This window comes from Sorex araneus, chromosome 5 (genome assembly GCF_027595985.1).
Source record: "Sorex araneus isolate mSorAra2 chromosome 5, mSorAra2.pri, whole genome shotgun sequence".
NCBI lineage: Eukaryota > Metazoa > Chordata > Mammalia > Eulipotyphla > Soricidae > Sorex > Sorex araneus.
This window is the reverse complement of record NC_073306.1, coordinates 116,681,516-116,708,658: the sequence shown is the minus strand read 5'-3', so window position 1 is coordinate 116,708,658 and position 27,143 is coordinate 116,681,516. Positions and strand designations below refer to the sequence as shown.

Below are 27,143 nucleotides of genomic sequence, written 5' to 3'. Positions count from 1 at the left end.
GAAAGACTTTTTTTTTTTTTTTTTTTTTTGCCATTCTAGGGCTTACCCTGACTCCCGGTGGGGCTTGGGAGACTATAACTTCTGCAGAACACGGGTGGGTCCCATCCAAAGGAAGGGTCCCGCCCTTGTACCAGGAGCGATGGTCTTTATATATTTGTGTTTACTGCAAAGTTTTCAGTAAAATCTTAAATTGGACGTTAGGTATGGTTTTTATCTCATTCAAGAAAATCTTATGCTGCTTTTTGGTTTGTTTTGTTTTGGGGATCCACTTCCAGCGCTGCTCAGGGACTGCTCCTGGGCTCCTGGCCCAGTGCTTGGGTATCTCTCCTGCTTGGAGACCCACTGAGTTATTCCCACTGGCTCCTAGGCTGCTTTGTCGGGTTCACGATTTTCTATTTGGAGGCCTCATCTTGGCCTTACACCTGGCTCTGCACTCAGGGGTCACTCCTGGCAAGCTAGGGGGCCATAATTAGGGGGTGGTGCCAGGGACTGGGTGCCAGGCCAGCTGTGTGGAGGGCAAGTGCCTTACTTCACGTACTATTTCTCTGGTCCCTTAAGCTGCTTGAGGTTTTGTGTGTGTGTGTGTGTGTGTGTGTGTGTGTGTGTGTGTGTGTGTGTGTTTAAGGGGGGGAGGGGGCAGGCACACCCAGCAGCGCTCAGGGTTTATTCCTTCCTCTCTGCACAGGGCTCACTGCTGCAGGGCTGGGGGAGTCCCAGAGCCCGGTGGGGCGCGTGCAAGGCCAGGGCACGATGCCCACTGTGTCCCTATCCCAGGACCGGAAAGCATGGCCTCAGTTTTGAAAAATAAATTTTATAATAATAATAATAATAATAATAATAGCGCCAAAGAGCCGGGCCGGCGGCGGGCGGGCGCGGGGCGGCGCGGCGGGCGGGCCCGGGGGCGCGGGGCGGGGAGTGCCCGGGCGGCCGTGGCGAAAGTGCGGCTGCGGACGCGCGGCGCGGGGCGGCGGCGGCCGGGCGGCGGGCACCATGGGCCGCCTGCACTGCACGCAGGACCCGGTGCCCGAGGCCGTGGGCGGCGACATGCAGCGGCTGAACCAGATGGGCGCGCAGGTGGGCCCGCCGTGGCCGCGCGGCGCGGGGCGCGGGGCGCGGGGCCGGGGCTGCACTTCCGGCCTGGCGGGGCGGGGCGGGGGGGGCAGTCCCGGGAGCGGGAGCCAGCCGGGGCGGGGATGCGGGAGCCTGCGGGGTGGGGGTGGGGGTGGGGGTCCCGGGAGGCCGAAAGGGATCTGCCGAGGGGGGCTCAGGGGGGTGGGCACCCTGGGAAGTGCGGCTGGGGCGGGGGTGGGGAACTTCCGGTGAGGTGGGGAGTTTGCAGGTTCCTTGGAGAGGGCCTGGGAGTGGGGTCGGGAGGGGCCCTTAGGGATGCTGAAGTCCTAGGCTGAGGTGCTGGGGGGACCGAGGGCGATTTGGGGGATCAGGGAGAGTTGATGGGCCCACGAGGGAGGGGGGGGTGTGGCTTAGCAGGAGGCCCGCGAGGCTGGGCTGCAGATCAGCGCCTGCCACCAGCTCTGGATCCCGCATCGAGTGGGTATTGGCCAGGCCAGCACGGGGTGTGTGGGCCGCGTGGGCCCGGGCTGGGGGCCTCCGCCTCTGCCAACCCACAGCTAGCAGAAGCAGCTGGGCCCCGCCCCCAGGGGAGCCTTCCCACTGGCAGGGCCTTGATGGGGGTGAGGCTGGGCACCGTCCCCCACCGTCCCGCTAGCTCCCCTCTGCCACTGCCAGGGTTAGAACAAAGCTGCTCGCTTGCCACCTACTCCAAGGTGCATTTCTTTGTTTCCTGTGGTTGCTTATGTCTTAGGTGGTAAGACCCTCTCCTTCACTTCAGCACCCCGGTTCCCCCCCAGTGTAAAAAAGCCTGTTTGTTCAATTAAAAAAATTTTAAAAAGGCAAAACAAAGCAGGGGCTGTGGGTAGGGTGCTTACTTTGCACACAGGCAACCCGGGCTCATTCCTTGGCATCCCATTCGGTCTCTCAAGCTGCCTGCAGTGATTTTTGAGTGCAAAGCCAGGAGGAACCCCTGGGTAACCCCAGATGTGGCCCCCAAACAAAACAAAACAAACAAAAAAGCAAATTTGGGCCCAGGAACTAGCTCAAGAGGGTCTGAGGTCCAGATTTGGATTCCTGACGCCGCTGCTTGGACTCCCAGGGGCAGCCTTGTTGCTTCTCGGGTCCTGGTGCCCTCAGCACTGCAGGGCCCTAGCACTGAATTATCTGATCTGTTTGACTGGGCTCACTGCAGTTCCCCCCAGCACCACTGCTTGGAAGATGCAAAAAATTAAAATGACATACTAATTTTTTTTTTTGCTTTTTGGGTCACACCCAGTGATGCTCAGGGGTCTCTCCTGGCTCTGCACTCAGGAATTACCCCTCGCCATGCTCAGGGGATCATATGGGATGCTGGGAATCGAACCCGGGTCGGCCTCGTGCAAGGCAAACGCCCTACCCGCTGTGCTATCATTCCAACCCCGACATACTAATTTTTAAAATTTTTAATTATTACCATTCAGTTATAGTCATAATAATTATAACAGCTATATTGTTTGCCCCCCCCTTTTTTTTTCCTTTTTGGGTCACACCGGCAATGCACAGGGGTTACTTTGCACTCGGGAATTACTCTTGGCAGTGCTTGGGGATGCTGGGAATTGAATCAGGGGTCAGCCTCCTGCAAGGCAAAAGTCCTACCCGCTGTACTATCACTCCAGCCCCTGTTGTTTGTCTTTTGGGGGAGACACAGCCAGTTATGCTTAAGGCTTACACCTACCTCTGTGCTCTTGATAGTGTTCCAGGGGCCATGTGCCAAGTGGGGGTGGAATCCAAGTGGGCTCTGTGTAAGGGAAATGCCCAGCTATGTGCTCTCTTAGTGGGGGGCTGGGGTGGGGGTGGGGCACCACACCAGTCAGTGCTCAGAGGCTGTGCCTGGCTTGGAGGAACATGTGTTTTTTTCTGAAATGCTGGAGATCAAATCTAGGCTCTTCAGCATGCTAGGCATGCACTCCGCTTACCACTGCACCACCAGACGTGTCCTAAAGCTGTGCTGTGCATAGATAACTTGCAAGCCACAGGTCAGAGTAATAGCTCAGTGAACTGAACGCCTGCCTGGCGTGCGGGAACTCTGGGTTCTATCCCTGACAATGCACAGTTCCCCAAGTACCATGGGATTTATCTCAACCCCCAGCACTGCCGCTGTGGCCCAAAACACTTAAGTAAATAAAAGGAAATTAAATTAAATGTGGAGGAGGCTGGAGAGATAGTGCATTGGGAAGGTGTTGGGGGACTGTACGTGGTGCCGGGGATAGAACCTAGGTCCTCAGTGTGCTCATTTCCTCTACTTATTTAGGATTTGGGGCCACACCGAGCTATGCTCAGAGCTTACTCCTGGCTCTGTGCTCCAGGATTACTCCTTGCTGTGCTTGGGGGGTTCGTATGCAATGCCAGGATGATACTGGAGTCTCTTGCATAAAAGGAAGTGCCTTAACACTCCCACTTATCTCTCTGGCCCCTGGGTATACTTCTTATGCGGAGGAAGCCACAATCTGAAATAGATCAGAAAATGGAGGTGAGGGGCCTGGGAGCTGGTTTAAAGGCCTGGGGTGCATGCTTTGGATGCAGATTCCAGTGCTGAAGAAATACTACAGGGATTAAGGTGCTTGCCTAGCACTTGGCTTGGTCAAGCCAAGCACTCTGGGAGTAATTCATTTTATTTTTCTCTTTGCTTTATGGGTCACACCTGACAATGCACAGGGGTTACTCCTGGCTCTGCACTCAGGAATCACCCCTGGCGGTGCTCAGAGGACCATATGGGATGCTGGGAATTGAACCCTGGTCGGCCGAGTGCAAGGCAAATACCCTACCATCTTCTGTACTATTGCTCCAGCCGCCTCTGGGAGTAATTCTTTTTTTTTTTTTTTTGTGCTTTTTGGGTCACACCTGGTGATGCTCAGGGCTGACTCCTGGCTCTGCACTCAGGAATCACTCCTGGTGCTGCTCGGGGGACCATATGGGATGCTGGGAATCGAACTCTGGTCAGCCACATGCAGGGCAAACACCCTATGCTCTGTGCTATCTCTCCAGCCCCAAGGGAGTAATTCTTAAGTGCAGAGCTAGGAGGAAACCCTGAGCATCGCTGGGTGTGGCCCAAACACCAAAGAAAGAAAAAAAAAGGCTCTTTAACAGTCTACTTTGTATAAATATGTCCACTTTTACTTCTCAGAACATCTGAAGGGTACAGTTTCTGCTGTGGAATGATCACTTAAAATTAGATAAGGACTGTGGAATTCCCCTGCAGAATACTTGCCGGGAGTTAATCCTCTTATCTGACCTGTGATCATGTCTGCTTCCTGGGGGGGGCTGGGGGTGGGGGCCTTACTCAAGTACCAGTGCCATCAAACTTTTAATTTTGCAGATCTGATAAGTGAAATATAGTTTCTTTCACTGCCTTGCTGTTCTCTAGTGTGACCTTGAGCACCTTTTCCTCGAATTCCTGGTAAGATTAAATGAGACCTTTTATTTCGTGCATATCATGGACAGGTGAGCATTCCAGGGAGAGACAGCTGTGCCAGGAGAGCGGCCAAGAATGGGGAAAGGGCTTAGCAAACCCTTTCCCCCTGTGCATTCAAGGAATACTGACTGTTCCTTTGTGAGAAAGGACCCTTCTCTGTAGAGGCACATTTGCATTCATTATCAAGATTGACAATTCCAAGTGCCCTGGGCCAGTCTCCCAGCAGGCTCCTGGGAGGAATCTGGGGAGGTCACTTTCTCCTTGGGAGTGGCCACTGTCCAATCAGGGCTCAGAAGGCTCTAGACAGTGGAGATAGCAATGAGATGAGATTCGGGTCCTTAACAATCAACAGCATAGTTTGAAGCCACTGCGAAGAGAAAGTGGGGCCCTCCAAGAAGGTGGAACCCAAAGTATAGACTGAGGCTGGAAATGGTAATGCTGCTGTAGGGCTTCTTTTCCTGACCTCTCTGTTTGTGTTTTGTTTTGGAGGCCACACCTGGTGGTCCTCAGGGCTTACTCCTAGGAGTCTCAGGGGACCGGATAGGGTGTTGGGGATCAAACCTGGGTCTGCCGTGTGGAGGCAAGAGTCTGACCTGCAGTGGTATCTTTCCGGCCGGGTTTGTTTGATTGGTGGATTGGTCTTGGTTTTGAGCCATACCCAGCAGAGCTCAGGGGTTATTCTGGCTCTGCACTCAGGAATATTCTCCTGGCGATGATCAGGGGGCCATAAGGGATGCATATGGGAACCCGGGTTGACCACCTGCAAGGCAAGCACCCTACCCGCTGTACTATTGCCCCAGCCCCCTTCGGTCCCTCTGTATTTAAAAGGTACTGGGTACTAAAGTATCAAAAAATGAGCTGGAGTGATGTTCAGGGGTCACTATTGGTGGTGCTCAGGGACGATGTGGTACTGGGAGGAATCAGATTTGGCCTCAACATCTAAAGCATGTGCTCCACCACTGAGCCTCAGCCCTGACCCAGGGAGCATCTAAGAAAAGAGGGGCCTGGGCTGGAGCAATAGCACAGCGGGTAGGGCGTTTGCCTTGCACGTGGCCAACCTGGGTTCGATTCCCAGTATTCCAGATGGTCCCCTGAGCACCGCCAGGAGTAATTCCTCAGTGCAGAGCCAGGAGTAACCCCTGTACATTACCCAGTGTGACCCAAAAAGAAAAAAAAAATAGAATAGAAAAGATGGGCCAGAGAGTTAAAAGGCACTTGTCTTCTGCACAGCCAACCTGAGTTCCAGCCCCAGCACTGCAAAGGTCCCCCAAGCCCCACCAGGGGTGATCTCTGAGTGCAGAGCCAGCAGTAAGCCCTGAGCACCACTGGGTGTGGCTTAAAAACAAAGAAAAGGAAAAGGAACAAACAAAAAAATTACTGAATACTATCTGTGTGGACCCTGCCCCCAAAAGAATTTATCTTAGCTCTCCTGCAAAAAAAGTTCTTATAGATACCCATGAACAGAGTGATATGTGGAAGGGCTTTGTGAACATTGCCTCATTATTCACAATAGCATCAGAGACACTGATGTTTATCTCTAGTGAGGTGAATTATATTAAATGTACAATCAAATGCCGTTGCTTGATAAAAGAATTGGGCTCAATTATATCTGCCAACTGATCTCTAAGAGATAATTAGTCGAAAATGGGCAAGGTGCAGGCTGTTGCTAGGTGCAGGGAGCCCTTTTATATTTAAAACCAATTACATGGCCCCTGGGGGACAGCCCTGGTGGGTGGGAGCACAGGCCTAGCCCCCGGGAGCCAGGGCTGGGATCTCTGGCTCTGCACTGGGAATGACCCTGGGGTGCCCTCAGCACCCCCTCCAAAAGATACAATGAAAGAAACAAAAAATGAAAATGAGATGACCAGGGATGTAACTCAGTGGTCGAGCACATGCCTTGAACGTGTGAGTTCCTGGCACCAGTACATGTGTATGCGCACACGTGCACGCAGAGAGACTTCTGGGACACCCCCAGAGATGTCCTGAGTCACTCTGTGGGCTGAAATTGAGGTCACTGTCACTGTCATCCCATTGCTCATCGATTTGCTCAATCAGGCACCAGTAACATCTCCATTGTGAGACTTGTTACTGTTTTTGGCATATGGAATACACCATGGGGCTGGAGCCATAGCACAGCAGGTAGGGCATTTGCCTTGTACGCGGCCGACCTGGGTTCGATTTCTCCGCCCCTCTCAGAGAGCCAGGCAAACTACTGAGTATCTCGCCCTCATGGCAGAAATTGAGGTGGGAGACTTTTTTTTTCTTTAAATGCTAGTTGATTCACTTTGCATTTACCTTAATTACATTATTTATTTTAACATTTAAATATTCAAAGATTAGGATGGGAGAGATCATTTGGGGGAAAACATTTGCCTTGCATGCAAGCTGACCTGAGTTTGTCCTCCAAGCCCGGTTGGGAGTGATCCTTGAGCACAAAGCTAGGAGTAAGCCCTGAGTACCTCCTGGTATGACCCAGAAACCAAAACCTGGGGCCGGAGTGATAGTATAGAGGGTAGGGCATTTGCCTTGCTGCGGCCGGCCCGAGTTCAATCCCTGGCATCCTATATGGTCCCTTGAGCACCGCCAGGAATAATTCCTGAGTACAGAGCCAGGAGTAACCCCTGAGCAGTGCTGGGTGTGACCCAAAAAGAAAAAAAAATTAAAAGAAACCAAAACACCACCCCCCCAGTAAAAGGAAACAGAACGAAAGAAGTAAGTGCTGTTGGGGACAGAGCTGGCAGTAGAGCATTTGCCTTGCTTGTGTGAAGTCTGCGTTTCATCACTGGGCTGGCAGTTCTGATGATTTTCCCTTTAGGCCATGCATGGGTGTGTGTTTGACGGTGAGGGTGGCCCTTGCCCAGCTGTGTTCAGGCCTTACTCCTGGCTCGTGCTCAGGGATCACTCCTGGCGTCAAGCGCCCTGCCTGCCATTCTCCCTCCCAGTGTTTTTTGGGCTTTGGTGGGGGGGGTTGATTTTTTTTAGGCCACACCCAGCAGTGCTCAGGGAGTCCTCCTGGCTCCACGCGGATGGGTCACTCCCACACATGTGTGGGGGGATTGTGCACTGCTGGGGATCCACTCTAGGCCTGCTGCTTGCACTCCAGCCCCTCGAGCTGCCTCCCTCCAGGCCCTGTGAGTGTGTGTTTGGACCCGAGTTACCTGTGTGCTTCGGTTCGTGCGGGCTGGCGATCTCTCAGATGTAGGCGCAGTGGCCTGTTGACTCGGACTGCAAACCACGAGTGTTTGTACCTTTAAGGTGGTCAAAACAAACAGCCATGCCTGTGCAGCACTGAATTCCTCTATTTAAGGGGTGGTTCCGGATGACCCCTGGAGAATTTTGCTGACATTATTGTATTTGTTTGGGTTTTGAGCACCACATTCAGTGGTGCTCAGGGCTTGCTACTGGCTGTGCTCTCAGCGATCACTCCCCGGAGTGCTCCGAGAACCACCGGAGGTCCCAGGGCTCGAACCCAGGTTGACTGTGTGCAAGGCAAGAGCCCTACCCCCTGTACCGTCTCTCCGGCTGCCAGATTTTGCTGACGTTCTGTGTTCTTCTCTTTGCAGCAGTTCTCAGCGCTGACTGAAGTACTCTTCCACTTCCTCATTGAGCCCAAAGAGGTAAACTCGTGGGGAGAGGCGTGCGGGTGAGTGACCCAGTCTGCCCGGACCCTGAGGCTGGTCTGCACTGCCCTCCCTGCAGGTGGAGCGGTTCCTGGCGCGGCTCTCCGAGTTTGCCACCACCTATCAGATGAGCCTTGGCCCCCTCAAAAGCATCGTGAAAAGCCTCCTTCTGATCCCCCACGGTGAGTGATGGGCCTTTTCCAGCAGCCGTTACTGGAACATTCCCTCCAGCCCCAGGGTCAGCTGTGTGCGCCTGTGCTCGGGGCATTAGCTGGAATGTTCAGGTTTTTGATTTTTTGGCTTCTTGTGTTTTGTTGTTGGGGGTGGGGGGTGGGTGAGATTTAGGCCACACTCAGCAGTGCTCAGGGCTTACTTCTGTCTCTGGCTCAGGGATCACACCTGGTGGGGCTCCGGCGACCATATGGGGTGCTGTGGATCGAACCCGAGTCAGCTGCCTGTTCCCCCTCCCCGCTACTCTGTGGCTTCAGCCCTGATTCCCTGGAGACAAGGAAGGCCAAAAATTGGAGAAATTCCAGCCCAAGCCGGGTACGGGCGCCTTGAGAGTTTAGTGACCTCCCAGCCCAGTTGTGAAGAATGAAGCCCTCTGGGGCTGGGGAGGCCCTGGGATTCCAACCTGGCATCTCACGGTCCCCCGAGCACTGCCAGGAGCAATTCCTGGAGCACAGCCAGGTGTGGCTCCCAAATAAAAAACAAGACAAAAGGAAGCAGCATTGGTGAAGAGGAGAATGAAACATCCCTGATTGACAGTGTTAAAAATCATCACCGTGGGGCCAGAATGGTGTGCAGTGGGTAGGGCATTTACCTTGCAGGACAGATCTCTAAGCACAGGAGCAGGAGTAAGGTGGGGAGGTGTGGCCCCCAAACAAACAAGCAGCAACAGTGAAAAACCAGCCATGAGCTGATCTTAGCAGGATCTCACTCTGGTGCACTGACAGCGGAGGTCTGAGTTCCCTTCTAGGCGTCCCCTTCCCACTTCCAGTCTCGGGGCTGGAGCAATAGTACAGTGGGTAGGGCGTTTGCCTTGCACTCAGCCAACCCAGGTTCGATTCCCAGCATCCCATATGGTCCCCTGAGCACCGCCAGGGGTGATTCCTGAGTGCAGAGCCAGGAGTAATCCCTGTGCATTGCCGAGGGAGGGGGGGACCAAAAAGCAAAAGAAAAATAAATACCAAAAAACCCACTTCTGGTCTCTGTCCCATTTCCGGTCTCTGTCCCAGTCTCAGTGCTGTCTTGGGGCAGTTGGGGGCCTTGAATCAGAACAACATAGTTGCAAGTCTGTTTCTGTGACTCAGGCGGTTCACTTTTGGGGGCTGGGTGGAGGGAGCGGGGTTGTATGGGATCAGGCTCTGTTGTGCTCAGGGGCTAAGCCGACTCAGTGCTTGGGGGAACCCTGAGGTGCCCAGGCTCCGGCTTGCAAAGTCTGTTCTTCAGCCCTTTGAGCATATCTGCAGCTCTTGTGTGTGAAACCCCCAGGTTGGGTGGGAAACTGGATAACATTTGCATTTTCATTGCAAAGCCAGTGCGGAACTCTGGGACTGGAGAGAGAGTTTCCAGCAGGCTGAGCACGTGCTTTGCAGACAGGGGCTCAGATTCAAACCCCCAGCACTGCTGCAATGGCAACAAGTGAAACAATAGCGACAGGTGAAAGTCCCAGGCCCCGGGCTGTCCTTTGAGTGGTGCGGAAGCCCTGGGCTTCTCCAGTCTCTGCATGGTACCAGCCCCGCCCAGCACAACTGGTGCAGATCCCCAGGCAGGGAGTGGTGCTGGGTGTGGTCCTCAGCCAGTAAAGAGAAAAGCAGGGCCTGGAGAGAGTGTGGAGACTGGCCTTGCACAGGCCAATGTGGGGTTCAGCCCTCAGCACCACGTGTGGTCCCCTAAGCTCCTCCAAGAGAGACCTCCCTGAGCACAGAGCCGGGAGTAAGTCCTGAGCATCCCCAGGTGTGGCCCAGAAATCAAGTTTTAAAGAAAGAGAAAAGTGAAAGACCCCTTTTTGTCTCATCTTTATCCTGTCCTGGTTTTGGTATTTAACCTTTGTGGGGGGCGGTTGGGGTCTACCCATCTGTGCTCAGTGCTTCCTCCTGGCATTGCTTGGGGCACCCTCTGAGGTACCAGGGATTGAACCCGGGTCCGGTGCATGCATGGCAAGCGCCCTGCCTGCTGTACTATGACACCTGTCCCTTCCATAATTTTTGTTTTTGGGTTTTTTGTTTGTTTTTTTTTTTTTTGCTTTTTGGGTCCCACCCGGGAATGCACAGGGTTACTCCTGGCTCTGCACTCAGGAATTACTCCTGGCGGTGCTCAGGGGACCATATAGGATGCACAGGATTAAATCCGGGTGCTTTCATTATTTATTTATTTTTTTTACTTTTTGGGTCACACCTGGTGATGCACAGGGGTTACTCCAGGCTCTGTGCTCAGGAATTACCCCTGGCGGTGCTCGGGGGACCGTATGGGATACTGGGGATCGAATCCAGATCTGCTGCGTGCAAGGCAAACACCCTACCTGCTGTACTATCTCCCCAGCCCCTGCTTTCATATTTTTGTAGGCACAGAGATACTCCAGTTGTGTCTTGTTTTCCATAAGTGTCAGGAACTTAGACTTGCCCTGTAACCCGTTTCTCCTCCCTGGTATGTCACTGTGCCTCTCCAGATAGCTCCCCGGGGTGACAGCCAGTTCCAGGACCACACACATCTCTTGGCTGATCTGATTGCTGGGAGTTTTCATCACTCACAGGTTTCATTCTTAGAAACTGGAGTATAGTGAACATCCAAATGGCACTTGTGAGGTGGTGTGTGTGTGTGTGTGTGTGTGTGTGTGTGTGTGTGTGTGTGTAGGGTAATGCGTATGCAGAAGCCAGAGTCTTCATTCTCATTCTGTGTGTGTGTGTGTGATGGGGGCGGTAGATGCCCAAATGCAGAAGCCAGAATCTTCCTTCTCATTCCCTGGCCTCCACCCCCAGGGAGGGAAGTGTCTGAGCTCGGCCTCCATTTTTCTCATCTTTCTCATCCCTGCTCTCCATCCGATCAGCCCCCCCCCCAGCCCTAACTCCGGTGCCTCTTTGACAAAAGCCTTCCTCAACTTGGTGGGCCCAGAGGGACACCCTCTTTTTTTTTTCGCTTTTTGGGTCACACCGGCAGTGAACAGGGGTTACTCCTGGCTCTGCACTCAGGAATTACTCCTGGCGGTGCTCAGGGGACCATATGGGATGCTGGGATTAGAACCCGGGTCGGCCGAGTGCAAGGCAAACGCCCTCCCTGCTGTGCTATTGCTCCAGGCCCGGAGGGACACCCTCTTGTCAGCTTGAAGGTGGTCTGTATCTGCGGCTGTCATTTGCAACCACTGTCATCTACAGTTTTGTTTTGCGTTTCAAAATTATTTTGAATTTCAAAAATTAATTAGTTTTGGGGAAGGGACACATGAGGCAGTGCTTAGGGTGTCTGGGGTCCATGGTCTCCGGGATCTGTGGTCTCTGCGATCCGTGTTGTCTGCAATCCCTAGTGTCTGGGATCCGTGGTATCTGGGATTGAACTGGGGTCAGCCACATGTAAGGCAAGTACCTTAATCCCTGTACTGTCTCCAATTCTATTTTTTTTTTTTTTTAAGAATCTTAAAAATGGCTGGATCAGTAGTACAGTCAGCCCTGAACATCGCTGTGTGTTAACCTCACTGTAGTGGTGGTGGTGGGAGGGGCTAGGGCTTTGTGCCACACTGGCAATGCTTAGGGGCTACTCCCGATTCTGTGCTCCGGGATTACTCAGAGAACTGGGTCGGGCCAGACACGAACCTGTGCTAAGTGTCCACTCAGCTCTTCCCCACACCTGTTTGTTTAGTTTAGTTTTGGGGCAATGCTCAGGGGTGACTCTTGGCTCTGCACTCAGGAATGACTCCTGGCGGTGCTGGGGGGGACCATGTGGGATGCCACAGGTCAGCCTCATACAAGGCAAACGTCCTACCTAGTATAGCTCCTGCCCCGTTTCTGTTTTTTAAATTGTTCATGCTCTTTTATGTCTCCTGCTCTCCTGGCTCTGGTGGGCAGCTAGTTCCTGGAAGTCAGGGGTGAGTTCTGACACAGTTAGAAATGGTGACATCACAGGCCGGAGGGTTTGGGTCCTTCCTTCCTTCCTTCCTTCCTTCCTTCCTTCCTTCCTTCCTTCCTTCCTTCCTTCCTTCCTTCCTTCCTTCCTTCCTTCCTTCCTCCCTCCCTCCCTCCCTCCCTCCCTCCCTCCTTCCCTCCCTCCCTCCCTCCCTCCCTCCCTCCCTTCCTTCCTTCCTTCCTTCCTTCCTTCCTTCCTTCCATACTGAGGGCTTAATTCTGGCCCTGTGCTCAGGGATGACTCGTGCTCAGGGAACAATATGTCATGCTGGGGATTGAACCTAATTGGCTGCATGCAAGGAAAACCCCCAGTCCAATGACTATGGCTCTGACCCCAGGGGCTTGTGTTTTTCAGGGAGGATGATCAGCGTTTGGTGGCAGAGGCAGCCCCTGGGCCCCGCCTGCCATCCCTGCCCAGAGATGGGCCTGCAGGTTGGGGGTAGACGCAGCCGCATCCCAACTCTCTAACCTGGGCTGGAGTGATAGCACAGCGGGTAGGGCGTTTGCCTTGCACTCGGCCGACCCAGGTTTGATTCCCAGCATCCCATATGGTCCCCTGAGCACCGCCAGGAGTTAATTCCTGCGTGCAGAGCCAGGAGTGACCCCTGAGCATCACTGGGTATGACCCAAAAAGCAAAAGAAACCCAAAAAAAAAAACGAACCAACTCTCTAACCACACAGCTGCCAGGGCCTCTCACTGCTTGCTCTGCTTTCTCTCCTCTCTCCTTTTCCTTTCCCCGCTTCGCTTTCCCTTGTCCCTCAATCTCCCCCCTTCTAGCATTTCCTTTGCTAGAGGGACCACGTAGTACTACGGATCAAATCTGGGGCTCCCTCATACAGAGTGGGGGCCCCTCTGGGCCATCCCCCAGCCCCCAGTCAGCGCTTTCATCACATCAGAGGGGTCCGGCGGGGGAAGGAAGGTTCTGCCGCCACAGACCCTCTGCCTTGGAACTTAAGAGACTCACCTACAGATAAACTTACCCTGGGGTCTGAAAAGTCCTGTCGGAACTGGCTTCCCCTGGTTTCTGTGAAACATTAACCCAGAAACTCTTCTCTTTCTCTAGCAGGCAGAGTCGGATAGGGCTTTGCCTCCTCCTCCCCTTGTCTCGCAGGTAAAGAGAGTCCTGCTTGGTCTTTGGTGTAAATGGATGGGCTTGGGCTGGAGCGATAGCACAGCGTGTAGGGCGTTTGCCTTGCACGCGGCCAACCCAGGTTCGAATCCCAGCATCCCATATGGTCCCCCGAGCACCACCAGGAGTAATTCCTGAATTCCTGAGTGCAGAGCCAGGAGTAACCCCTGTGCATCACCGGGCATGACCTAAAAAGCAAAAAAAAAAAAAGGGCGGGCTCCTTGTACTCTGCTGGTTTTTTCAAACGTTTTTCTTTTACTTTGTATTATGTAACTCTTTTGTTGTTGTTTGTTTTGTGGGCCCCAGCCAGTGGTGCCTATCCTTACTCCTAGCTCTGTGCTCAGGAATCACTCCTGGCGGGTCTCGAGGAACCAGGTGTGGTGCCACCAGGGATGAACCTGGGTCAGCTGCCTGAGAGGCAAGTGCCCTACTTGCTGTACTCTCTGCGCTCAAAGGCTCTGGCTCAGGGATCACTCCTGGTGGGGCTCAGGGCACCGTATGGGCTTGGCCACTCCCAATCCAGAGATTTTTTTTTAATTGTGCTGGGTAAAAATAAAATAGTGTTGATAGGTTTACTTAAAAATTAGCTGTAGTGCTGGAGTGATAACACAGAGGGGGCATTTGCCTTGCATGTGGCCAACTTGGATTCAATTCCCAGCATCCCATATGGTCCCACAAGCACCTCCAGGAGTAATTCCTGAGTGCAGAGCCAGGAGTAACCCCTGAGCATTGCTAGGTGTAACCCTGCCCCCTCCCCCCCCAAAAAAAAGACCGTAATGGCTGTGTGATCCTGTGGTCTGTGGGTACTCCCAGCTCCATGCTAGCAGGATTCTGGGGAATTGTCCCATGCTGGGGATAGGGGTTGATGCCGGGTTGTTGCTCCTAGCAGTGCTCAGGGCTAGGGGGGACCATGGGGTGCCAGGTTAAACCCAGGTTTCAGGCACTCGGAATCCAGGTCTCAGGTATGCAAAACATGTGCTTTACCCTTTGAGCTCTCCCTCCTCCTCCCTAGACGGAATTATTCTCAAGTTAGATCTCAGACATCCTGTCATTTTGTTCCTAAGCCCCTAGTTATCTGTAAAAGATAAAGGACTTGGTTTCCCCTTATCGAAGCACAATGCCATTCTCCTATCTGAAGTTAGAATATACATTGGCCAGATTTCCGTATTGTTTCTTATTGTATGACTGACCCTCTCAGCGCAATCTGGAGAGGGTCCCCCCTGGACAGCTTCATCATGCTCACTGGTCCTGTGGCTCCTTAACGCTCTGAGCCCTGGAGGCAAATTGCCTAATCTCTGAGCGTCAGTTCTAGCAATTCTGCATTGTTAGAAGAGGGAGGTGTCCATGAGGGGCCAGAGCGAAATGCATGCGTGGCACACAGGGGGCCTGGTGAGATCCCTAGGACCACAGGGTAGGTACCCCCAGCACTGGGCTGGGACTGACCCCCAAAACTGGTCCAGGTGTCCCCCTTCAGCACGGCAGGTGTGAATCCCACCTCTCCCCCCCAAAAAAAGGCCAAAGAATGGATAATGATGCTAACTGTAAAGTGTTTGCTTCAGTACTTCTATGATTGTCAATATCATTATCAGTGTCTCTTCCACCGTATCATAGGTAACGCAGTACCAGGGCCACTGGGCAATCTGTCAGTTTACATCTGATTTATTCTATTTGTTTATATGGTGGGGAAGCTTCCTCAAGCAGTACCAGGGGCCCGGTGGCCAGTCCTGGCTAGAGTAGACCAGACATGTGGTCCCAATGGTCTAGTGGTTTGGTGCTTGGGCCCAATGGTGCGGGGGACCGTGAAGGCGACCCCCATCAGTGCTGGGGGGAGGGGCCAGGCGGTGCTGGGGACCACACTCGAGGCCCAGCACATGACCAAGTGCTGACGCATGAGCTCCAGCTGTTTAATTTATTTTTATATTTCACTTTTTTTTTTTTTTGCTTTTTGGGTCACACCCAGCGATGCTCAGGGGTTACTCCTGGCTTTGCACTCAGGAATTACTTCTGGTGGTGCTTGGGCGACCATATGGGATGCCGGGGATCGAACCCGGGTCGGCCGCATGCAAGGCAAACGCCCTACCCGCTTTGCTCACTTTTAAATGATTTATTTTTGGTTCACACCGGGAATGCTCAGAGGTGACTCCTGGCTCCGAACTCAGGAATTACTCCTGGAGGTGCTCGGGGGACCAAATGCGATGCCGGGGATCAAACCCAGCTTGGACATGTGAAGGACACTTGCCCTCCCTGCTGTACTATCTCTCTGGCCCCGGCTCTCTGATTCATCTTCCTGGTCCCCTGTGCTTGTTCTTTATTTTCCTTCCATTGGAGCATTTTCTTCGCCCCAGTGTGTGGCATCAGAGGGAAGAAGCCTCCTGTGCGTTTCTGCCCTGCTTCTCCACGGCCCAGGTGCCAGCTGAGACTGCCAGTACTGGAGCCAAATGGGCAGGATGGGAGCAGGTTGTTCTGCCTTTGGTTTTTAGGTCTGACACAGCTCGGCCATAGGGAAGCACCTGCCTTGGCCATGTTTGATTCCTGGCACTGTTTCCTCTCTTCACCCCCACCCCCCAAAAAAAGAAGAAAAAGAAGAAATTAAAGCTGGACCAGAGAGTACAGTGGGCAAGATGCTTGCCTTGCACAGGGCCGGCCCAGGTTGCATCTCTGGCATCCCATGTGGTTCCCCGAGCACCACCTGGAGTAACGTCTGAGTGCAGAGCCAGGAGTAAGCCCTGAGCATCGCAGGGTGTGGCCCCCAAATAAAAAGAAGACATTTGCCTTGTATGCAGCCAACTTGGGGTGGATCCCAGGCCGCGCATATGGCCCCCCACGCACCACCAGGAGGGATCCCTGAGTGCAGGGCCAGGAGTAAACCCCGAGCACTGCCAGAATGTAAGGGGGAAAGTGTAACGCAGAAGCTTAGGTTCAGGGGGTTGGCTCAGTGCTTTGCAGGCAACCCTGGTTTGGTTCCCCTGAGCACTAGCAGACAAGAACTATATATATATATATATATATATATATATACATATATATATATGTAAATATATGTATGTGTGGGCTGAAGCGATAGCACAATGGTAGGGAATTCGCCTTTCACGCGGCTAACCCGTGTTCGATTCCTCCACCCCTCTCGGAGAGCCCAGCAAGCTACTGAGAGTATCGCGCCCCCACAGCAGAGCCTGGCAAGCTACCCGTGGTGTATTGGATATGCCAAAAACAGTAACAATAAGTCTCACAATGAGAGACGTTACTGGTGCTCACTCGAACAAATCGATGAGCAACAGGGATATGTGTGTGTGTGTGGTGTGTGTATCTAAATGTATATGTATACACATATATGTATATATAGATATATTATATGTAGAGTATCTGGCCCTTGGGGTGTTTGATAGCTGATGTTTATTTGATTTGAGGGGGGCATACCCAGCTATGCTCGGGACTTACCCCTGGCTTGACACTCATCGATCCCTCCTGGCAGAGCATGGGGGACCATACGGGGTGCCAGGGATTCAGCTCAGGTCGGCTCAGTGCATGGCAAGCACCTTCGCCGCTGTACTGTCCCTGTGACTCCTTCCTTTACTCGAAAGAAAGGCTGATAACGCTCTCCGCCATCTTGAGCTCATGCAGAGGCCGGGGCTGAGCTGCAGAAATACCCAGAAGGCTGTGGTCTAAAGCCATTTTTGCCAGCTACAAGTGCAGCCTCCGGAACCAGAGGGAGCACACGGCTCTTCTTAAGATCAAAGGCGTTTATGCCCGTGATGAAACCCAGTTCTGCCTGGGCAAGAGGTGTGCTTTACGTCTACAAGGCGAAGAGCAACACTGTGACTCCTGGCGGCAAACCTAACCAAACCAGAGCGATTTGGGAAAGGTGACCCGCGCCCATGGAAACAGTGGCATGGTTCGAGCTAAGTTCCGAAGTAATGTTCCTGCTAAGGCAATTGGAGACAGAATCTGTGTGATGCTGTACCCCTCAAGGATAGAAACTTAGGGGCTGGAGCGATAGCACAGCGGGTAGGGCATTTGCCTTGCGCACGGCCGACCCGGGTTCGATTTCCAGCATCCCATATGGTCCCCTGAGCACGGCCAGGGGTAATTCCTGCGTGCAGAGCCAGGAGTGACCCCTGTGCATCACCAGGTGTGACCCAAAAAGCAAAAAAAAAAGGATAGAAATTTACTGAACAGTAAACAAATAAAGTCTAGATATTTTTCTCGTTAAAAAAAAAAAAGGCTGATAACACCCCTTCCCCACTCCTGAGGAATCCCTTCTGATCGGAAGGGAAGAGCAGCCAGCAGCCGTCACAAAGCGCCTGGCCAAGTGCTGGCCTGGCTGCTCTGCTCACTCTCCTCCCTGCAGTTTCCTTACTGGTTGCTGCCCTGGGCCCTTCCCCCCCTCAGAGAGCAGATAGCTGTTGATTCGAATCACAGATGTTTCCCATCATCTGGTGTGCAGCAGCTCTGTGTGCCCCAGAACCTCCAAGGGTGGGTCCAGCCAGTCCGCACTCTGGGGCAGGAGTCAAGGGTAAGGTGCTCACGTCGCATGTAACGGACCTTCGGTTTGATCCTCAGCACACACGGTTTCCGAGCACAGTCAGGAATGACCCCTGAGCACAGATCCAAGAGAAAGCCCTGAGCACTGCCAGGTGTGATACTCTTCCGCACCTGACAGAAGCAAAAGAGAAAAAAAAGCAGAAAACAAAACAAACGGTTTCGGGTGGTAGAACGGGTACAGTAACTGAGGCACTTGCGTTGCATGCAGCTAACTCGTGTTTGATCCCCACGTGTGGTTCTCTGAGCCCCACTGGGAATGACTCTTGAGCACAGAGCCAAGAGTACAGTTTCCAAGTTACGAGAAGTAAGTAAATTGGCCTCGCCCAGACCCTCGCCCTCCTGCACCTCTGTCCGGTCCCTGTCTGACTGCACTGGTCAGCTGCGTGCACGATGCACACCATAACCCGCCACATTATCTCTGCCGCCCAAGGTTGGATCTGTTCTTGGCACTGCAGCTACTGAGTCTGTGCTTGAGTCAAACTTTCTTCTCCCAAACTTTTATCATTTGGATTTTTAGTTTCCTTGAATAATCAAGGGCATTTTAACAGTTCCCAGCTGCGTGTATTATCATGGGATCATCAAGCAAAATTTAGGGCCACAGGTATAGTTCAGAGGTAGAGCACAGGTTCCAGAGAGAGAGTCTCGTGGCTAGGGCACTCGCCTTGCACGTGGCCCTTCTGGGTTCGATTCCCGGCATCCCCTGTGGTCCCCCGAGCACTGCCAGGAAGTGATTCCTGAGTGCAGAGCCAGAAGTAAACCCTGAGCATCATCACTGAATGTGGCCCCAAAACAAAAGAAAAGAAAAGTAGAGCCTGTTCCCTACAGTTGCGTGTCCCTTGGGTTTGATCTCCAGCGTTGCGAAAAACAAAGCAAAACCAAAAAAAAACAATTTGAGCTGAAACTTCACTGAGGAATCCAGGGTTAGGGAGGTGCCTGGTGTGGGCCTTAGGAGTTAACCGGGTTGACTCGGAAGCAGCCCCCTTTTGGGGCGCCTTTACAGCCAAGGTTTCCTGGGGTCTTGCCTGTTCCGCTTCCCCTTGGCTTCCGTGCTCGGTCTGATTCTGGAGATAAAAGATTTCCTCCCTTTGTTTACATGGTTTACTTTGCGGGGGACATCAGCCTTTAGGATTGTTTTTCTGGAGTGAAGGGTGAGGAGGGGGTGGGGACCTGGGTCTAGGGTCTTCCTTTGCACCTTCTCCCCCCACTCCAATGCTGGTGGATATCTTCTGATGAAGAAGTGGAAAATTCTGAAGCCGTGGCCAAGTTGTGTCTCCAGACAGTAGACTGCAGGTTTGATGTGGAAAAGGCCAGTCGCTGGCAACACTCTGCTTTCAGGAATCGGAGCCCGGGAGCAGAGCAGGGCGACTCCTGCAGGGCAGGGCCCAGGGCCTCTGAGTCCAGTTTTTTTTTTTTCTTTATGGGTCACACCCAGTGATGTTCAAGGATTACTCCAAGCTCTGTGCTCAGAAATCATTACTGGAGGTGCTCAGGGGACCACAGGGGATGCCGGGGATTGAACCTGGGTTGGCCGTGTGCAAGACAAATGCCTTGTTCACTGTGTTATCACTCTGGCCCCCGAGTCCAGCTTTGAAGGCTCTTCTGGGGGGGACTTGTGAATGGCCAAAGCTAAGCCCTTGACCCCATGGACTTTCTGAGTCTTTTATTTGTTTGGATTTGGTCTTGGGGGCCACGCCGGGTGGTGCTCAGGAGTCACTCCTGGAGATGGTAAAGAGACCCTGTTTTAGTTCTTTTATTTCCTTACTTCCTTATTTGGCTCAGGGGCCCCTCCTGGCTCTGCGCTCTGAGATCACTCCTGGCCGTGCTCAGGGCACCCTGTGGGATGCCAGAGATCACACCTGGGCTGGCGGCATGCAAGTGCAGGCGCTCCAGCCCCCCAGACCACGTGTAGTTCTGAGGGTTGAAGCTGAGTCTGCCACAACAAGGCCAGCGCCCGACCCAGGGTGCTGTGTCTCCTGTTAGGCGTGTTCTCTGACGTGTCGCGGTTCCCCGCTGCGGGCCTCCACCCACCCCTGGACCACCCGTAGGAAATCTCCTGTCTGGACCGGCTCGCACTGAAGAGCTGGCGCAGAATTTTACACCCAACTTGGTTTCGTTTTAGTTTTATTAAGCTTGGGGGGGGGGGAGGCCACACCCAGCAGTACTCAGGCCTACTCCTGCCTTACTGCTCCGGGCTGGGGGAGCCGTGCCGGGGGTCGAACCCCGGGCTCTCGTTAGCATAGGAGGGCACCAACCTGTTGTGCCTTTTCTCTAGCCCTAATCTTATTTGTTTATTTTTGTTTTGGGGGGTGCCCACATCGGGCAATGCTCAGGAGTTGCTCCTGGCTCTGCACCCAGGGATTACTCCTGGCTGGGCTTGGGGGCACTGTATGGGGCGTCGGGGATCGAATCCAGGTCACTCGTGTGCAAAGCAAGCACCTTACCCACTGTGCTATCGCTCCGGCCCTGATGTTAATTTCAGTCCATTAATTTCAGTATTTCAGTAGCCGGCTGTGTCCGGAAGTGGCCCTGCACTGTCCAGCATGGTTCTCGGCTGTGTCTCCTCTGCCTCACCCTGAGCTTCCCCACCTTTGCTCCAAGAATCTCTGGGTCTGGTCCTTCTGTCCACATGTCCAGCAAGGCTTCTTGGTGCCCTCTGTCATCCTCACCCACGGAACTATGAACCCCTGTGTCCTGTCTCCTGCGGTTGCTTTGGTTTTGGTGTTTTGGGCCACACCTGGCGGTGCTCAGGATTCGGTCCCGGCTCTGCACTCAGGGATCACTCATGGTGGTACTCCAGGGACCCCCTGGGATGCTGGGGATGGGAACCCAGGTCAGGTATGTGCAGAGCAAGCTCCCTTCCCACTGCACCACCTTTTCGGCCCTTCTCTAGTCGTTTGAGATGCAGCTTTGCTCTCCATTGAGCTTCGGACCCTCACAGCGCCAGGCTCGTATCCTCTGTGTCACTGAGTTCGTACCCCTTCACTGTTAGCTGTTTGCCGAGGTGGTGACCTGCCCATTTCTCCTCTTCTGTTTCCCAGGGGCCCTGAAGAGGAGTCTCGCAGCCGAGCAGGTCCGGGCTGACCTGCTCACTCTGGGTAAGTGTCCCCGTGCCGGCCCCGGTCACGCCCCAGTCTGCATTACGGCGATGATCCACTCTCCTGCTCTCTTCCAGGTCTGAGTGAGGAGAAGGCTGTTCACTTTGCCGACAAGGTACGGGCACCCTCTCGGGCAAGGCCAGGAGGTCACTCGCTTTGTTTCAGGACCACAGACATGGAGAACGCTTGGGGAAAGCCATCCCTTGAGAAGCTTCATGGGGTTCACGGAGGGACAGTCAGGCAGATGTTCGGTTTGGGTTTTTTGTTTGTTTGTTTTATTTGTTTGTCTTTGCCAGGGGGAGATACACCCAGAGTTGCTCAGGGCTAACTCCACCTGGCTCTGCATTTAGGGATTATTCCTGGTGGTGCTCAGGGGACCATATGGGATTGAACCTGGGTCAGCTGCACACAAGGCAAATGCCCAACCTGCTGTACTGTCGCTCCAGCCCTGTTGTTTGTTTTTTGGGGGGCTGCCCATCTGTGCTCAGGCTTACTCCTGGCTTTGCACTCCCAGATCACTCTTAGGTCCCAGATCAGGGGTCCAAATGAAGTGCCAAAGATTGACCCCTGGCAAGGCAGCACCCTACCTGCTGTACTATCCCACCATGTGACATTTTGGGTTTTGTTTTCTTTTTCTCCCCAAGCAGCTTGTAAGCAGCACTGTTTAGCACAGCTCCAGTTCTTTCCCTCTTGCTTGAGGAATAGAATAGTCATGGTTGTCGTTGCTGCCTGGATTAAGTTCAGGGATGAAAGGAAATATTTGGGTCCGCAGGATAGTACAGGAGGTAAGGCACTTGCCTAGCATGCCGTGACCTGGGGTTAATCCCCAGCACCCCACATGGTTCCCTGAGTCCTTCCAGGAGTGATCCCTGAGAGAGAAGAGAAAGCCCGGAGCACCGCAGAGTGTGAAACCCCCTCCCCCACCTACTGCCGAACCAAAACCCAGGAGGGGAAAAAAAAGGAGAAAAGGAGAAAGAGAAAAAGGAAGGAAGGAGGGAAGGAGGGAGGAAGGAGGGAGGGAGGGAAGGAGGGAGGGGGGAGGGAGGGAGGGAGGAAACATTTTGTTTTGGGTAAAGGAGCTAGTACAGGGGTTAAACGTACACGTGTCTCCAGACCCACACCTGCCCTCCCAAATGCCACCAGTGACCCTGAGCATCCCCTAGAGGGGCCAAAAGAGACTCACACCAGCGGTGTCGGGGAATGACACCTGTCTCCCTGCTCAGGGCCCCCCTGGGGACCAGATGGGGTGCCGGGGACTGCACAGAGATGGCGTGTGCAAGGCCAGCGCCCGGCCCACTGTGCTGGCCAGGGCTGTGCCCACTGGACAGGAGGGAAGCGTGGCTGTGCTGGGGATGAGGGCCGGGGTGGTCACCCCAATGGTGACAGTGGCTTTGCCATGTTTGTTCCAGTGGAAGCAGACGGCCCCCAGGCTCGCACACTGGGCGGCAGGTCAGACTCTGATGGTCAACCAGCTCATCGACATGGAGTGGAAGTTTGGAGGTCGGTGGTCGGAGCCAGTCCCCAGCCTGGTGGTCACCGCGCCGGCCTTCCCATGGCTTGATGGCGGTGGGGGAGGGACCTTGGAGCGCAGACTGTGCCCTTCCTGCGCCCCCCCCATCCTCCACAGCCCCCTCCTACCCCCCACAGCTTCGGCTGGGTAGCTGGCCACAGTCTGGGGCTTCAGCGGGGGTTGCCAAGCACGTCTGATTCTCTTTCTCTGTGTGCTTCAGTGGCCTCTGGGAGCAGTGAGCTGGAGAAAGTGGGGAGTATATTTTTACAGGTAAGTCTTCTTCTTGGAAAGGGGTAGACTCTGGGCTTGGTTAAAATGATCACATCTGGGGGCTGGAGCCATAGCACAGCGGGGAGGGCACTTGCTTTGCACACGGCCAACCCGGGTTGAGTTCCCAGCATCCCATATGGGGTCCCCTGAGCACCACCAGGGGTAATTCCTGAGTGGCAGAGCCAGGAGTTAACCCTGTGCAATGCCGGGTATGACCCAAAAAGCAAAAAAAAAAAAAAAAGAATTGATCATATCTGGGCTGAACTGTAATATAGCGGGTAGGGTATTTGCCTTGCACACAGCCAACCCAGTGTCCCTATGGTTCCCGAGCACTGTCAGGAGTAATTCCTGAATGTCAAGCCAGGAGTAAGCCTTGAGAACTGCTAGGTATGATCCCAAACCCCAAAAATATAAATAGATAAAATAGCGTTTGTGTCTGGGATTTTGAAATATTCGATACTCTTTGCACCCTGAGCATCACCAGGTGTGACCAGGTAGTACAACAGGTAGTGCATTTGTCTTGTATGCGGCTGACACAGCTTCTATCCCTGACATCCCAGATGGGCCGCCAAACATGCCAGGAGTAAGCCCTGAGCACTGCTGGGTGTGGCCCCAGACATATAAGTAAATAAAATGATCATGTTTGTGTTTGGGATTTTGAAATACTCGGATGCTGTCCATGCAGTTAGGGATGCTGGAGCCCTCATCTGCTTGTTCGCACGGTACTTCCCAACAAGCAGGATCCTAGAAGGTTCATTGTCCCTGTAATAGTTTGCATCTGGGCAAGTCAGACTGTCCTGGAGAGCCCTCAAGTGAGAAGCCAGAAGGTTACTGTTGAAGCGGAAGTTTGGGTTTCAGGAATTTGCTTGTCCGGGGCTAGAGCAATAGCACAGCGGTAGGGCATTTGCCTTGCATGCGGCTGACCCAGGTTCGATTCCCAGCATCCCATATAGTCCCCTGAGCACCGCCAGGAGTAATTCCTGAGTGCAAAGCCAGGAGGAACCCTTGTGCATTGCCAGGTGTGACCCAAAAAACAAACAAACAAAAAAAGAATTTGCTTATTGTCATCACATAATTTTCTTTCTTTTTTCCCCTCCTGAATCAGCTGAAGTTGGTGATTAAGAAAGGAAAGGGAACTGAGAATGTGTACATCGGTGAGTCTGATTCTCTTGTGAGCCTTTTCCTTTTCCCCATGTTCTTCCCAGCCTCTGGGTCCATAAGAACCACCTTGAATCCAACTTTGTATTGGTTTGGCTTGGGGGCCACACCTGGCCGTGCTCTTGGCTTACCCCTGGCTCTGCACTCAAGAATCACTCCTGGTGGGTCTCAGGGGGACCAGATGGGGTTCCGGGGTCAAACCCTGGTTGGCCGTGTGCAAAGCAGGTACCCTAATCACTCTACTATCTCTCTGGCCCTCCCTTACAGATCCTTCCAGAAAAAAGAAAAGGGGGTCCAGGCCAGAGAGGCCATACAGGGGTTAAGTCACTTACCTCTCCTGCAGCCAGCCTAGGAGTGATCCCCAGCACCCATGGGGTCTCCTGAGTGGTGCTGGCAGGGGTGGAGCTGTGGGGTAGCACCCCTCTGCATCTCCCCCTGGGACCCAGGCTGCAGTAGCTGCCCCGATGATGCCCAGCATGCCAGAGTCTTCCAGAAAGGAGGGAAGTGGGGGGGGGGTGGCAGGCTCCGGGATGGGCCTGAGCATGCCTGGCCCCTCCCTGTGCCATGTCCCATGGCCTCCACCTTCCCGTGTCCGGGTGCCGAGGGACCCTCTGCCCCCTCGGGGTTCTCTGCTCTTCAATCTGATCCGTGACCCAGCCCCAGCTGCCCAGACCACCTAAGCCCAGAAAGAACTAGGAAGAAAACGGTCTCCCCTGATGGTGGGGTGGGGTGGGGGGGTCGGGGGCAGACTCATTTTCTCGCGTGACTCTGGGGGTCTCGGAAGCATCTGCCTGAAGCCAGGTCTTCTCTTCCCCAGAGCTCACCTTGCCTCAGTTCTACAGCTTCCTGCACGAGATGGAGAGAGTGCGAGCCAGCATGGGGTGTCTGGGCTGATCCCCGGCCGCAGGCCCCTCTCCCACCCGCCCCAGCCTGCCCCTCGGGAGCCCTGCTACAGACATTTCTTCCTGGGAAGCCGAGGGCTAAGTTCTACAAGGCCAGCACAGTGACCCCGGAAACTCTCGGCCTCTCTTGGACACTAGTTGGATATCCCAGCGGGCTCGATGGTGAGGCCCCGGGTCCTGCCATCTCACTCCCTTCCCTCCGAGGAGCCCCGGGACCTGTGTGCATACTCCAGGAAGGGCTGGGGTGGGGGTGGGGAGCGTGCTTGGCTGCTCTGCGTAATGCACCCACTTGGCTCAAAACGGGACCTGGGTCGTCTTCTTGGGACGAGGTGGGCCTTTCGGGGTGATTTCGGCCTGTTTGGGTTCAAGCTGACCACCTCTGCAGCTGGGAGGATGAATAAAAAGGCCCTGAAGAAAATGTGGGACCCACTTGTCTTTCTGCCTGGACTCTCGAACCTGCCCCTTCACAGAGCATCTGCCTGGTCTGGGTGAAGGCCCGGCTTCGTGGGCGAAGTTAGCTAATTCTGTGAGTTCTAAACTTGCAGCTCCAGGGGCCAGAGAGCTCAGTGGGCTGCGCCTGGAACTCCAGGGGCTGGAGAGATAGTACAATGGTAAGCGCTTGCCTTGCACAAGGCCAGTGCAGATTCAGTCACCAGCATCCCATGTAGTCATCTGTGCCCTGCCAGGAGTAAGCCCTGAGAGTAGCCAGGTATGGCACCCAAACAAACAAAATCACTCCAAGCTGAAAAAACAGGGGGTTGCTTTGTTTACCCGACTGGTGTTTAGGTTGGGTCCGTCCCTTTTCTCTTATGAATGATGCTGAAGATTTTTTGTTTGTGTTTTGGGCTGCCCGTAACAATGCTCAGGGCTTTCTCCTGGTTCTGCACCCAGGAATCACTCCTGGCAGTGCTCAGGGGGACCATGTGGGGTGCCGTAAGTTTACCACTGGGCAGTGTGCAGGTGTCTGTATCTTACCGTGAGTGTGTGGATTCCTGGGTCCCTGCGGGCAGTAAGGAGCAGGGTTACCCTCCCCCCCGCGCGGGGGCCCTGTTGCTCCTTCAGGGTCCCTGCAGTGGGAGGGCTTTGTCAGTCCCCGCAGCTGTCGTCTGTGCTCTCTCGATGGTGATTTTGCACAGGGGATCAGACACTGCACGGGCCCAGCCCGTGCGGCTGAGGTGACTCGTCGGCACTCCTTACCGAGTTCTCATGAGGTGGGTCCGTCATGACCGGCTCCTGTGATTTTCATAGATAGTAACAATTTTACTTTGTGACCGTCACCCACGGTGGTGCTCTGGGGCCACCCCCGGCAGTGCTCTCCATAGCAGCACGGGTTCAGTGCTCCTGTCTGGAGGTGCCGGGGACCACCAAGGCCACCCACGGGGAGAGTGCACGGGGAGAGTGACAGGCAGCACCGGGGATGGAACTCTGGAATTGGCTGCAGGCAAGGCAAGGGCCTCAATGGTCTCCCCGGCCCCTTGACTCACATTGTCGAGGAGGTTTGGCCCCTTGACTCGCAAAGCCAAGTCCAGCAGGCTGGCGAAGAGGTGCAGGGCCACTGGGAGAATTCCTCCATGTTGGTGGGCAGGGCAGTTAGTCGGACTCTGAGCATCTGAGGGTTCCCAGAATGCCACCCCGGGAAGGTGGCTGTCTAGGGGAACCCGTCCACCCTCCAGTGGAGACCGAGGCCTGGAGACGCGGTCGCCACCATGGGCTGGGGCACACTTGCAGAAATGAGCTCCCGAGGGCCCGCAGACTGGTGCTGGCGTGGTAGGCGTTTCGGGAACCATCCCCCTCCCCCCTCCCCCCTCCCCCCCCCACTCCCGCCTAGGCCACTTCATCGCTCCTGCCCCGCCTGGGTCACGATAGTGCCTTTCTTTTTTTATTTTATTTATTTATTTTTTTTGCTTTTTGGGTCACACCCGGCGATGCACAGGGGTTACTCCTGGCTCTGCACTCAGGAATTACCCCTGGCGGTGCTCAGGAGACCATATGGGATGCTGGGAATCGAACCCGGGTCGGCCACGTGCAAGGCAAACTCCCTACCTGCTATGCTATCGCTCCAGCCCCCACGATGGTGCCTTTCTTTTTGGTTTATATTTGAACCCCACCCAACAGTGCCCAGGGCTTTCTCCTGGCTCTGCGCTCAGGCCCACTCCTGGCTGTGCCCGGGGGACCATACACAGAAGCCGGGTGTGCAAGGCCAGCGCCCTCCCCGAGTGCTATGGCTCTGACTGAGGCTCTCCCCAGCTCTGCACTCTGCACGGGGTCCGGCGAGAAGG

At 54.2% G+C, this 27,143-nt stretch overlaps 1 protein-coding gene and 1 pseudogene across 1 annotated transcript; both read left to right on the top strand.

Annotated features, from left to right (window-relative positions):
- The first annotated feature begins 901 nt into the window (after nucleotides 1-901).
- Nucleotides 902-24,914, top strand: COMMD7 (COMM domain containing 7). The gene is made up of 9 exons (XM_055138955.1): nucleotides 902-1,074; nucleotides 8,086-8,139; nucleotides 8,222-8,324; nucleotides 20,968-21,024; nucleotides 21,102-21,139; nucleotides 22,434-22,524; nucleotides 22,755-22,804; nucleotides 23,910-23,958; nucleotides 24,780-24,914. Exons 1-9 carry the CDS (start codon nucleotides 991-993, stop codon nucleotides 24,854-24,856), a joined length of 603 nt encoding a protein of 200 aa, XP_054994930.1. The 5' UTR covers nucleotides 902-990; the 3' UTR covers nucleotides 24,857-24,914.
- Nucleotides 14,298-17,369, top strand: LOC105943152 (60S ribosomal protein L35a-like; annotated as a pseudogene).
- Nucleotides 24,915-27,143: the final 2,229 nt, after the last annotated feature.

Excerpts from the sequence above, each read along its gene's own strand:
- COMMD7 (XM_055138955.1), top strand. The coding sequence starts at position 991 with ATGGGCCGCCTGCACTGCACGCAGGACCCGGTGCCCGAGGCCGTGGGC. Across the intron at positions 22,525-22,754 it reads CATGGAGTGGAAGTTTGGAG|TGGCCTCTGGGAGCAGTGAG; the intron begins GTCGGTGGTCGG and ends TGTGTGCTTCAG. Across the intron at positions 22,805-23,909 it reads TGGGGAGTATATTTTTACAG|CTGAAGTTGGTGATTAAGAA; the intron begins GTAAGTCTTCTT and ends CTCCTGAATCAG.